This window comes from Etheostoma cragini, chromosome 13 (assembly GCF_013103735.1).
Source record: "Etheostoma cragini isolate CJK2018 chromosome 13, CSU_Ecrag_1.0, whole genome shotgun sequence".
Lineage (NCBI taxonomy): Eukaryota > Metazoa > Chordata > Actinopteri > Perciformes > Percidae > Etheostoma > Etheostoma cragini.
Genome location: NC_048419.1, coordinates 19975091 through 19989249, shown reverse-complemented (window position 1 = coordinate 19989249; position 14159 = coordinate 19975091). Strand labels below are relative to the sequence as shown.

The 14159-nt window shown below is 39.7% G+C and overlaps 1 protein-coding gene across 1 annotated transcript; it reads right to left on the bottom strand.

Moving 5' to 3' along the window:
* Positions 1-1374: 1374 nt before the first annotated feature.
* Positions 1375-14124, bottom strand: LOC117955611 (pterin-4-alpha-carbinolamine dehydratase 2-like). Its single transcript, XM_034890207.1, has 4 exons — positions 13852-14124; positions 12640-12771; positions 3978-4058; positions 1375-1669 (listed from the first exon to the last, which is right to left on the bottom strand). The coding sequence occupies exons 1-4, from the start codon at positions 13957-13959 to the stop codon at positions 1574-1576; spliced, it is 417 nt and encodes a 138-aa protein (XP_034746098.1). The 5' UTR covers positions 13960-14124; the 3' UTR covers positions 1375-1573.
* Between the last annotated feature and the right edge of the window lie 35 nt (positions 14125-14159).

The following is a 14159-nucleotide window of genomic DNA, read 5'->3' as shown; positions in this document are numbered from 1 at the left end:
GGGTACAAGGATGAGGAAGAACAAAAATTGCCAAGAGCAAAGCAGAGTAGTAATTTCTGATCAATTTTGAGCTACTATGATAGAACATGTTTTTGTTAATCAAAAGACGATGACGGAAAAATATGAAATTTGTTTTGAGAACTATGTGTTTTGAACAATGTGTTTTATATATTAAGTGTATTGTTTATTGACTGCTTTATAGGGTGTGTCATTTTGATCACTTTGTTTATGATTTGAGAGCAGTGTTGGATTTTGAACACAGGTAAAACTGTTTTGAGGCGAAAGTTTCCTTTTGCGAGTCAGAGGTTTTGTAAATAGTGCTTCAAGATGAGGTTTTGTGTTTAATGTTTTCAGAAAATGGAGCAAGGTTTTAGAAATTGTGTTTTAGCAATTGAGAAAAACTGTAACTAGAGATGTCACAACTAAGCGTTCTCAACTATACCGCTCATTTTGTTGTTAAAGTGACTTAACTCAGTTGTGTTTTGGGGATTGTTACCCGTTAAGATCAGTCCTAGCTTCATATTTACCGTTCATCTCATATATAAATCTCAGCATAAAAAGTGAATATCTTTACTTTCAAATATGTTGAATTATTCCTTTTATGTACAAGACTTTGAACATAAGTAAGTTTGATAGAAGAATGCAAATTTGGGGGATTTGTATACACCTTGACCTTATTAATAAGGGCTCACAAAGCCTAATTACTAATTCAAACAACTGACCGATTTGGAGCAACCCAGCCATCCAACAGAGCATTTGAGATGTCCAGAACCTCGTCTCTGGGCACAAACTATGGATAAATCATCCGTATATCAACTTACTCCGGGCTGAAGCTCTAAAGCACAACAGGACAGACAATTTGCTACATAGATTGGCAGCATGAACACAGTTTGACCGATTTGGCTTTTATTAAACTCTTTTCAGATTTTCCCCTGATGGCGATCCAGTCAAGAAAACACAGCAGCTCTCTCTGATTCATCCCTTATCAAACCGTAAGTAACATAAATCCCCTTTCTACTAACTTTCACCCCTTTGTTGTTTTGTTCTGCTCTCAATGGCCAAACGGTGAACATGTGCTCTGGTGGAGGGCCAACAGGGGAAAAGTATCCTCTGGATCATTGGCAAGTACCAGACAGAGTACTGCAGAGCAATTACACTCCCTTTTAATTCCATGTGTGAAAATAAACACTGCTGAAAACAAGAAACCCACACAGTGACACACACATAACGAAATTAAATCTGCCAGTCAGTTGGTGATGGGTCAGGGTCCAATTTAAACCACAGAGCAACGTTTACTACAAAACCTTGGATCTATCATCTTATTTAAGAGTCAGCCCAGAGCTACATTATTGTAAATCAATTACAGAGACAACACTGTTTTACAAGTTTTATTCTGAGAGTAAGCTTGTACAAAATATGCTGCAAACAAAATACAAATATTAAAATAGAATATCTTTCACAGGTCTATGAATGAATAGTATTTTATCATTTACACGAGGAATCATTCTTTAACGGAGCAGAGTTGTGACTGAAAGCCTAAAAACAAGGTGGGCTCGGATTAAAGACGAAGACATTACATTGAAAGTGCAATTTTGTCGATAAACTTTGCCATTTTGATGTCCCGCTTTGACAGTCCTCCACAGTCATGTGTAGTCAACGTAATCTGGACCTGTTAGGACACATACAAATTATTTGCGATCACAATCCATAAACAGGATAAGTTATTACTACAATCAACGTTTTACTACAAAAAATTCAAACATTTTCAGTAAAATCACAAAGTGCATGTTATCTAATTGTCAAGTTTACATGGGAAAGAAGGATATCTGGTTGAAATAACATTTTCAATGAACTCCTTTGAATCAATATAGCGGATTATGTTCAAGGAGTTTGTATGTAAAAACTTTACGTTCTTATATTAGTTCTTAATTTAATTTTTTTGCCGTGATTCTCGACCACAATTGGGATCACTTTTAACTGCTGACTACAGCTGCATTTCTCCAAAAATACATTAACATCAAAGAGCCACGTTTCAATACTACAGTAGCTATTAGTATTACTATTTTTATTTGATCATCAAAAGTTTTTTGTTAAGCGTATTCCTTTGAGTGTTGCACTTCCTAACTGAAAGAATGAGACAGCTGTCTGCTTGTCCTCATGACAGCAGAGGTATTGGTAAATGTAATTGTGCCTTAATACTGTTAACAACAAACTTCCACAGGGAGTTTGGTTTAGACCATGGTATGGACTGAATCCCTGTGACATTGCGCAAACACAAAAAACACTTCCGGGTAGACAAAGGACGGTTTAACGCGGAGGTCCGATCTGACGTTTCTGCTGTGCTTACTTTATGTACACCGTTGCTTTGGTTGCTTCCTTGGTAAACCAAATCAAGCGTTGCAAACAGCAACATCTCACCGCCGGTCGGACTGACTAACTGTTAGTTTGGGTGGTGTCATTTTCTTTAGTCTGTGAGGTAAGTTAGGTCTTAAACCTAAGGGTAAAAACAGTTGGTCCTTGTCCTCATTTTCTCAGCGCTGTTAAATTGTATGTGCGGGACACAGGAGTTTTCTACCCGGAAGTTCATGTAAACAAACACTGTGATTGGGTTAATTTCTTAACTAATGACAGTCTGTCAAAATGAAGTACTAACACACACCTCCCCCGTAAAACCTGTAAGGGTTGTGTATGTTTTTTGTTTCCTGTTTTATTTTGATAGTCTGGTTTTCTGTCTTGTCTAGTTTTCCTTCCTGTCTTGTGTTTTTCCACCGGTCTGATTGTTCTGCCCCGCACTGGTGTGCTTCACCGGTTGTATCACCTATCCCTTGTTTGCTTGTTACCTCTTGTATTTAGTCTATGTGTTTCTGTGTTAAAATTGGACTTTTGTATATCTTTGATTTTCAAATTGTACATGGGTTAGGGTTGCTAGCAACATCCTGACTCTAGCTCACTACTTAACACACAGACAAAAGATTGATATCAATCTTCTGATCAAAATTTTGGAAAGAAAGCAAAAAGACAATTCCCATACAGCGTTTCCCCAAATGAACTCTTTAAGCGTTGATCCACAGAGTGACAGATATTGTCCCGCAGGAACTGTGATAAATTTAGTGGATGTCCAACTCTGTGTCCAGCAGGCTGCCTTTGTCTCCACCAACTGAGGTTTGATTCAACCAATGAGGTTACTCCCTGGAGAGAAGCTCTGGCCCAAAAACTAAATGTTTGTAAACTCACATCTTAATACTGAGCACCAATAAAACAGAATAGAGCATGAATGAAGATTAATAGAATATCAGCAGTAGCTCAGTATCCAGCATCTATTTTGTTGAGGCTGACGCTCAGAGTGGGATTTATGTGTAAGTGTCTGCTGGAAAGTGCTGTGGGGGCCCAGAGACCTGTAGCACTGTTCTACAGACACTTTAATAAAGAGTGGATTAGGAGCAGCATTCCTGTCAGAGCACCCCGGTCCACCACACAGTAACTCAGTGGCTACAGTCTAATGCTGAGAGATTTTCAGGGGCTGGGTTTGTCATATCAACCACTACTTTATTTCTGAGGCAGAGAGAGTAAGAGTGTGCGTGAGCGTTGGGGTTGTAGAGGTGAGGTAGAGATATTTGCAGAGCTTTTCACAAGAAAAACGATGGGATTAGTGCATGAAGCTACTGGGGTTTTTCGTCGTTCTGACTAACAGTCAAAAGAGTGTGTTTCAGACTTTGAGTGGAGAGCTCACCAGTATTGAATTGTTTGAGATGAAAAAATCTGAATTTATCCAGGGTTGATTGATCTCAGTGTGTCTTCAATTTGCCATAAGCCAACCGTAGCATTGTAAATATGGCAGTAACGCACATAGCCGTGATAACACCTAGTTGATTGCCGTGATTTCTGTAATGAATACTAAACAAGTGCAGCTCTATAAGTCACTCCTCAATCAGTATTACAAATTGTGATTTGGGCCATAACGTGGAGAAAGTTATTACCTTATTATAAACGTTGAACCATTCTGGGTGATGGTTCATCTTCTCTGCCTGTAGAGCTACTCGTGACATGAAGCCAAATGCCTGGTTAGGAACAAACAACCAACGGTCAATCAAACACTTCAGGAATTGTTCTTCTAAGAAACTGCATAGCTGTGATGTAATAATAAAACAAAATTAAACACAATTACAGAACAACCTGGCTATTGGCTCCCAGGTAATTTATTGGAGAAATGCTATTCAAAATATATAGTCCAACAATATAAAAATAATTATTTAGATAAACTCTTAAAAACACAAAATTCCTGTTGTAAGAGATATTAAAAATTACACTTAATAGCATAAATATAGAAAGATTAAAAAAAAGTGAGTGTCAGTGGTCTATCCCAACAAATGTCACTGTGTTGCAGCGTTGATAGGAAAGTCAGAATCAATATACCCAGGATGAAAAAAGTAAGGCTGCAATTAACAAACTTCTTTTAATTATAGATTAATCAGTCAATTGTTTTTGCATGTGTAGTCTATAAAAATAAAAAGAACTGGTGAGAAATGCCCATCACAATTTCCCAAAGCGGCATCTTAACATGTCTTGTTTTGTACAATACCCAAAAATATTATTATTTACAATCATAGAAACCAAAAACTATTCATATTTGAGAAGCTACAACCCAAGAATTTTTGGCATCCTTTTTTTTTTTTTTTAGAAAGATTACTCGAGATGATGAATTGATTATGAAAATAGTTGAAATAGCTGGATAAATTTTGACTAACTGATTTATTGACTAATGGCTGCAGCTATAAAAGAAATTAGTAAAACGTGTAGCGGCAGACACATGCAGCACAAGGAGCAATGCTGCCACCTGAGGCACAGAGAAGCACAAGACGTTGTCTCTGTGCATGGAGAAAACCCTCTGAAGGCATGTATGTGCATACTTCCACACAGCATGCAGGCACACACTCAGAAACATACACACTCTTCATATTTTGAGTATGGCATGTGGCTCTCTCCAATCACAGGCCATCCAGGGAGTGATTACGGTTATTCAAATTATCTACAAAGAGAAGAGTGAAATCCCTCGTCATGTCCACTATGGAGAGAGGAGAAAAAAAAAAAGAAAAAAAAAAAATCAGCTAGGCCTATTTTAGAGCAATTTCCCACTGCAATCTCAATTAAGCCCCTAAATACTTCCTCCCTGCCTAATTAAATCAACTGAAACGCCATTGTTTACAAGACATGGCTGCAGCCCCGTCCACCACCTGACATGACGAAACAGAATTACTCTTGCAGAAGAAATTGCATTTGGCCTTTTTAGTGCTTTATAACCAATTTCAGAGACGTCCTGTTTGGTGCCTGAGCAGCACAACGCATGTAACACGATCAGCAGCTTGATCAAATTGGTTATCAAGGAAACCGTCTCCTGATCAATTTAAGTAATTGGCATATTCCTGCAACTTGACCCTACTGGCACCAATTTGGAGACTGAGGCGGTCTGCTTTTTCTCAGTTCTTATTGGCTCTAATGGAGATGGCTAAGCAGCCTGTCATGTCAGGTGTTGTCCAAACATGTCCTCTCTCTCTCTCTCTCCCTCTCTCAGTGCTGAGATCCGGCTAATCGGCTGCCAAGGAACATTGAGTGACAGCTAAAAGGATTTCTGAAGGGTTTCTTCACATTCGCCCATGTTCAAAACATCAAAATACTCACTTTCCAGCCTGGAATCTGTTATGGAACAAAAAGTCATCCCCTTTGCATTTCAACACACTCCCGATTGGCCAAAATTGGGATGAAAATAAACGTTATAACAGTTTTTTTACACTAACATTTAAATCAATAATTTTCCTTGTTTTTATTTTTGCCATTATCCTCAGCACCAGGCACCTATTGCTGTGGTGGATCTGCACTCTCTGGACCTTTCAGCTGTTGAAGCTAATGATGCTTGTTCACGTCAACAAAGTACAGTATTAGAACTACATTACCCACCTCTCAAAAATGTCACTGTGGTATTACTTATGCTGAAGCCAGATCAATATCATTGGCCAATTTTGGATTACAGATATATCTTTATGGTTGTACATGTTAGCTAATCAGTAAAAATTGTAAATCACGTTCAGTACATGTCTTGCTTGTAATTTAATACTGAAATTTGATGGATCATTATCAAAATTGTTGAATGATTGTTAGATGATACACTGATCTGTAATTGTTATCGGAAAATATCAATAATTGGCCGAAAAAAAAAAAATCCAGTCAGGCTTTACTTAATGCCTGTTTAATTTCTTGGCTGAATTCTTTTTTTACATCTGGTCAACAGTCCAAACGCTGTATGCTGACCATGGCTGTCTACATGACTGTAAAAATACATATAGGGTTTCATTTTACTGGAACCGTTTCACATTTCTCGCTGCTGGAAGTTGACTGTTTTCAGGCTCCTGGCCTTGATCAGCATATGTGAATAATGGTTGTACTTCCGTTTTTAATACAGGGAGGGTATCTTTAAATACTACACGTCGGCCAAATGGGTCACACCACTTTAAAGCAACATATCAAAATAATACAGTTGTAGATTCATTGATATTAAGACGGGCCTGCAACTGCAAACATCGGCATTCACATCCGTACAATATGTTTCCACAGATTTCCAAAGATGGAACATGTAGTCTGGATGAATAATTGGTCACTTCAATTCTGTTTTAATTCAAGAAGTGTATTTTTCTTCCAAAGCCATCTCATGGCATGCTGATGTTTGCTAAATGATTAAGAACAAATGCTGTATTAGCTGTGTGTTTTTTATTAGCATTTTGAATCCATTTAATTTGAATTGACAGTGAACCTCATTATTCTAACTTCAAAGTGCTGCACAATACGCTGGCTGCACTGCTTCTATTAAACAAAGTGTCACAATTCCTAAAAAGTTACATGTCCACATTTAAACCTCATTGATGTGCAAACGGACCACAGAGAAAAATGTAATTTGGAGGAAATCGGGAATGTAAAACGGAAGACGACTAGTTCAGCCTGTACGCCCTTAGAGAAGTTTCTTCAGTCCCAGGAAAGCAAAAAAAGAGGCGAAAAAAGCAATTTAAACTCCCACTACAGATGAATTGAAGCTGAAAGTCTAAATTACCTAAAATTCTGAAAAGGCATGAAAAATCACACTGTATCGGCCTTTTCTCACAGATGGTGGTCCCTCGGGGGCAGTAAGGAGAGTAGCAGGACACAATACTGCCAAAGTGGCGTTGCTACGCCTGTCTGTCACCAGTAGGTCATCAAAATGACCTACACTTGGGCCAAAAAAGGAAATAAACCAACCCTCAACTCCCTATGAGGTCCTATGTCAACAGAGGTCAAGGACTTTCCCTCTTAAAGTTCTCTAACTTCTCGAGCTACCAGGCCAGCCAGCCAGTTGGCTATCCATTCATTCAGCCAGCTAGCCGTCCTCTCCAACTGGCCCAACAAGCTGTAGCTGTCAGAGTCAGATAATTTGACATGACATTATACAGGCCCCAGTCTCAAATAATCAGAAACACCCGACAGCAGACCCCCGCTATGCCCCTTTCTCTGCGCACTCGCTTTTGAGGAGTCAATTTGGTGCTATTAAGGCATGATTGTCATACAACACTGGATGAGACAATTTGACGTCGGAGCAGAGCGGTGTTCTCTCTCTCATTGCGGCCGTGGGCTGGAATACAGGACTCAGTTTCAAACACATGTGTCTGTTATTTACAGATCGGTTTTCCACCGCTGCGCAATCCAGAGGCTTAGAAACGCCTGCTCTGTCTTGCCAGGACTAAGTGCATGCAGATTGTGCCTACTCTTACTAGTCTTGGACATCCACACACATGCACACTGATGCATGTACGAATGCACATATGCAAAGCTCCTCAACATGCACACAAGCATGTGTCGACACACACATGAAGACAAGCTGCTCTCCTCCATTACACACCACCATGACTACCCGATTACCCTGCGAGCCCCATCATCACCCGCGTCAGCCCCCTGGAAAATCTTCCCTCCTCCACAGTGAAAGGCAAGAACGCTGTGAATTGCCCGGTGGTGGTGGTGATGATGATGATGACGACAACCACACCTCTTATGTCTCATTTTTCTCCTTTCCCAAACAGCTCTCCAAAGCTTCCAGCTGGCCGGACAAGGCTGCCCGCTAAATTAACATGTAACTTAAAGCAAAATTGAATAATTATTAAGCAAAGCTGCCAAGTGCTAAAGTTCTAGCATGCAGCAGAGAGAGCTTTGATAGGCTTGTGTAATGTCATAATCTTCTCAAATGCACATTCTTAAAGTTGAGAGAGACTGAGAAGAGCTTCAATTTGATACCCAAAGGTGATTGACAAAGGTGATACACTCTGAATACTCATTAAGTGACTGATATCCAGTGTAACAAATGTTACAAGTCAGTTTCCCTTCATGTGTCATGTAATGCTCAGGCATGGTGTTAAGGCCAACTTATGCAAACCCCTTGATTTACTGCAGGGTTACCAGCAAAGGCTTAAAAAGACATTGGGCTCGTCAAAAGAGCGCAGACGTCACGGCCATCTTAGTTTACCCAAGCACTGATAGCCAGATTATCTAACCAGATTATCTAACCACCTCCGCTTGGGCGCCACACCTCGCTGCTTCCCTCCAGCCATTTTCACAAGATGAGATGAATGTGCGAGGCCTCCCGTTCCCAGGGAAAGTTCCATTTTGGACACGGCGGTGGGAACTGAACACCGCTGAGCCGATTAACCGGCCTCTCGCTGTGAGTAAGGAATATGGTCTGAACGCTTGTGTAGGACGATTATGTATACATGTGTGTATAGATATGGAATTTTCAAAGACTGGTGGACTGATTATTTAATGTCTTTAATTTTGACTACATTTTTTGAAGTTTAGTAGCTCTTTCAAAAAAATTAATGTACTGACATACACCTATCCCTATTCTCTGGAGTACTCTGAGAACATACATAAAGTCATTAACAATTAATTAAGTGAGGTCTTCTGACTGAGTACTGAAAACAGTTTACTTAATACATTTCATCAGTATTCAAATGTATTAATTCTATAATAAAACAATAGCTATTTTGGAGCTGTAACCAACAAATGTTTATTATTATAAATTTTTATTGAACCAAATAATAACTGTATATCATAATACTTCCCACTAGTCAATCGACAAACTCAACAAAAGAAAGAAACAAATTGTGTAATTGTACAACATAAATGCAATTGAATACAATTTTGTGAATTGTTTGTACGGCAATGTCGGCAATGTCGAGGAAGGGGTCAATGTCATAAAAATAATTCAGTCATCATAAATAAGTGTAACCCTTGACCATGCATGTGAAGCAGGAGGGGGATGGGTCTGAGAGTTGGGTTTACCCAGGGGCTCAGTTTGAGTTGTAGGACAACTTATTCAACACAAGCAGAGCAAGGCCCGTAACGAGAGGCAGAGGCTTGAAGGAGATTTGGGGAGCCCCCCAACTGAATATAAAAGGGGGGGGGTCAGCCTCTGAGAGCAGAGCGGAGGGAGCTTTCGTAACACAGCAATGCTCTCCCCATTCTCAAAATTGGAACATAAGTCCAAAATCTGTGTGTGGACGCTGCAGCTGTTTCCGGTTGTTGTAATGCGTTTATGGGCTGTGGTTATCCACGACTTTTGCATGTTGGTTTGTCTCAAGGTTTGTGTCATATTCATTTTTTAGCACTATGTTTTGCACAAATATGACTGTATATGTATATTTAAAAAAAATCAAGTTCCATTTGATTCATTTATTCTAGCAAACCCTGACACTGAATAGCGCTCTAATATGACCTCAAACTGTTTCTGACGCACTTTTGTGGAGTTTTACGGCATCAGTCTGTGACAAATATGTGCTCATTATGAAGTTGAATGCAGCCAACAAACACACATCCCTGTCTTTTAGATATCTGGAGGCCTGATTGCTGACCCTTTGAAAAAGATTTGCAATGACGTATTTTTATCTTATACATAGACATGTACAGAAGTCACTGAGAGGTTAGAAGAACATTAATGCAGCAATATAGCCCCTATAAGAACAAACCACTAAGTGTATACTTCAAATATGCTTGAATAATGTAACAATACATTGCATCCTTTTGATTAAAAAAAACAATTTATTCCTGTAAAAACCATGACTTTAGTGAACTCTACAGTCTCATTCACCTCAGTACAGCTGAACAGCCAAATACCCAATATTTAAAACCTGATATTAAATTTAGAATGATATGAGATCAAAGCAGTAAGTCCTCATGTTTGGCTGTTTTTTTCCAAATACTTAAAGTAAACTTGTAAATTTATTATCATTTCAGAACTTTTCTCCAAAAAAACTGGAAAACCCAAATCAACTTGTCCCTGGTGGAACCCTCTTCTGCCTGGTTCACCGGTAAATAAAAACTGTTTAGTGCACTCACAGACATATGCCAGGTTAAAAAGGTTTCTCTCCCTAAAGGAGGGGCTTGTTCACTTTGCAGGACAGACTCCAGATAACAACCAGCCATTCTTCCATCCCAAATGCAGCTTTTGAGTGATTTTTTTTTTCCTCCATCACTGTATGACTGAGTATTTGTGGGGATGAGATGGAATGCCATCGTTGTCAACTTCAGCTAACATAACACAACAGTTGAGCATGCACAGCTCACCTCACCACTACAGACTGCATCTTAAGGCAACCCGTTTCACTTGTGTCGCATAAAAGTTTCATCCACCGAAACATGAAGCAGATGGTAATCTGTAAACATACAGCTGGATGCATAAACAATTTCAGTGACTGCAACTAAAAACAAACACAATTCCGACCAAAATGTACAGTATTAAAGAGACACACACGATGAGGAAAATAACTGTTACTTCACAGACTACTGCCACTATTAATGTACAGTTTTCCCACATGCAGCAGATTAATCACTGAGCTGCAGAAGCATCAAAATACCTTCCACTTGCAGTAATCAAAGAAAATAAAGAGTCAAAAAAGCAAATCCAGCTGTCATATTTTTTGGGGGGGGTTCATTTGCAGCTAAGAGTGGCTCTGTGCCTCATGTGTTAGCTCATTCAACAGACTGCCACTGTAGATCCAGTCAAAGACACACCTCGACCGCCCCCTAGAGGCCACTAGAGGAAGTGATTCAACTCACAGAGGGGATTTGTTATTCTCATTATAAAATCTCGGGGATCTGATTTCCTCAAGCCCATCACTCGCAGATAAGTGGTGAATGGAAATCAGCCAGCGTGTCGCTCCTCATCTCCATTCCCCACTAGTAAAAGCCCTTTAAGAACAGCCATGAAAACCGAGCTAGAGGGTTTGTGAAAATGCATCAGAAAACTGGAGGGGTGTCTGGAGAGAGAATAAAAGAGAGTGAAAAAGAGGGACAGAGAGACAGACGGAGAGAGTTGCCAACATGTAAAATTGGAACAACATGAGCTCATTCCCCAATAACATGGGGCACAGAATGGGAATGAGAGACAGACAAAGACAGAGATGGAGAAAGGAGAGTGGCAACGGGCAAGAACAGAAAGCAATGCACATCTACCAGAAGGAATGATGGGGTTGTTAGTGGTTTGTGAACCAGATGAAACACTTTAACCAATTTGATTGTTTGTGAAAGAAATAATTCTGATCGAACCCCCAATTGCTGCCAACTGGCCGCCTGGCACGTCTCATGGTAATGCAGGCTGACGTGTCAGGGTAAGAGGAGAGGCTTTAGAGCCAGGAGGAACAGATGGGGGAGGTCAGCGCTCACCCCCCGACTTCAAACACAGGGAAGTGTAAAAACTGACTATTTTAGGGGCTAAAACAACTAACGACAGGATTAGAGGATGTCCGCTAAGTGGACTTGTGATGTTGCAGTTTATTTCACCCAACACAGGGCTAAGGCAAAGTAGCAAGCTGCAAAAAAACTAAACATAAGTGTATCACTTTTAGTTTTTCTTTTACACCCAAAGGTAATAGAACTGGCATGAAATACCACACATCGCAATTAGTGTGATACAGTCCCAGGAAATGGCTAGCAATATTTTTTTGTTTCCTGTGCTGTGATAAACCGCAACTGTCTGGTACAACAAGCGTGATTAACTTCAAGTTGTTCTGCAAACAACTTTAGGCAGGTCAGTTACACAGAAGACTCCTTTTCACAACAAAAACATATCTGTGGGAACACCAATGTTTGGTAAAATATCCTAATCTCAAAGGTACTTTGCTGTTATTCTGTCACTGGTAGGGTTGCACGATACTGACAAAATGTGATATTTCTATATTTATTATGAATATTGTGATAAATATTAATTTTGATATTTAACACGCAAACTAAACTCAGCCCTAGTATGTGCAGTTCTGTTTTCCTTTCATTTCCATGGCAGGTGAATCCCATTAACACTGCTTCTATTTGAGAAGATGACCTGCTGCTGTACAATGTGTTCTTGTTCATAGGGATCTGTCAGCCTTGCCAAATGTAATCTAAGCCTTAAACCAAAGTCCAAACCCTTACCTAAAACAAAGGAAGCGATGAAAAAAACTCACCTTATAAAAACATTCTGAACTCAAAGTCAAGTAACATGTCAGAACATGCACACACGCGCGCGCGCGCGCACACACACACACACACACACACACACACACACACACACACGCACGCGCGCACCCACCCACCCACCTGATTAAAGCTTTTAAAGTGAAGCTCTTTGAAGATGGCATCGCGGTCCTCCACATCCACCCATCCTGAGCTCCTGAGGTCCATCACCTGCTGATCCCGGTCTGCAGGAGAGAGCCAGTGGGAGTCTGACGACTGAACACAAAAAAAAACAACAACACGAAACTCAGAATGTGTACAGTTTTGTTGTTCTTGTCGTAGTGATAACATTAGAAGAAGCACGTATTTTGTATTTTATTTCTTTTCTCAATCTACTGTGGTGTTCTCTACAAGTTGTGTTGTATGCTTTTGTTTCAGTGGCAAATCAGGAAGTAATTCTTATTTAACAACATTACATTTTGAAAACTGAAATTGTTACTGACAAATTACATTATCAAAAGTGGTTGGTGTTGTCACACACACACACACACACACAAATTCACTTTATTCAATCAGAATTCAGATGTCACATTCTTTGTGGCGGTTACCTAAGTGCTAAGTAGCTATTAGTGTTGTGTCCGCAAGATGGCAGCCTTACACCGTGAATAAGTGTATTAGCCTATTTAGGAACTAAACAAGCTATGGCCGCAAGTTATATTGATATTTCGGTAATGTTCATATTTAACTGTACAATTACTGAGCATGAATTCTCCATCTGTAGCCTACATTTAGAAACACACCAAACTCCATTACTTATTCATATTCTGTTTAATATTGGCTTGCTGTTTTGCAAACTTACACTTACATTTATAAGAATATAATTCGTGTCTGGCTGCACTGACAGCATTTCTTTCCAACACATCAACATTTATCGTCGGAATCTTCAAATTAATGATATCGGGCAATGAACTCATAAAATCAAAATTCAATAAAAGCTGAGAGATTGTATTCGGGCGTTATATCCTTTGAACCATTTAGCTACGCCGAATTGAAAATTGGCTTTGAAGCAATTCTAAAATGGCACAAGCGTTGCCTAAAATGCGTCATTTTACAGCCGTAAATGTAGACATTTAATTCAGAGCTTTTCACATAGTTTGGCGTACATGCTATTTTAATGAACGGCGTGTTCCATGGGGCTAACGCCACTTGCTACTTCCGAGCATACACGTTAGTACAGTTGTCTCAGGAGATTACACTCACACGTATTGTTACGTTACATAACTCCAGTTTCCAATGGAATACGTATATTTGTACACATGCTAATGCTAAAAGACCGGCTGTCACTGGAGCACTCACCATTTTAGACAAGTGGTAGTTGGAGAGCGGAGGCCGCAGCAGACTGCTTACCCTGAACACAGCAGGCCATGTGCTGCTCGTCCTCAAGGTAAACATTAACCCAGACATAACCAACACTTTGTTAACAGTTATCCCTTTCAACTACCAACTCTTCTACTCCCTGCGTGTCCTCTACTCCACTGTCCTTTCACCCTTTACCATAGCTGTTCATTTCACTGCCTGTTTAAAATCTAATGGTTTCCATAAGAGTCTGGTGTTAAGTGTTGCAGTGATATATGGATGTCTTTCAAACCAGATTCTCTAATCAG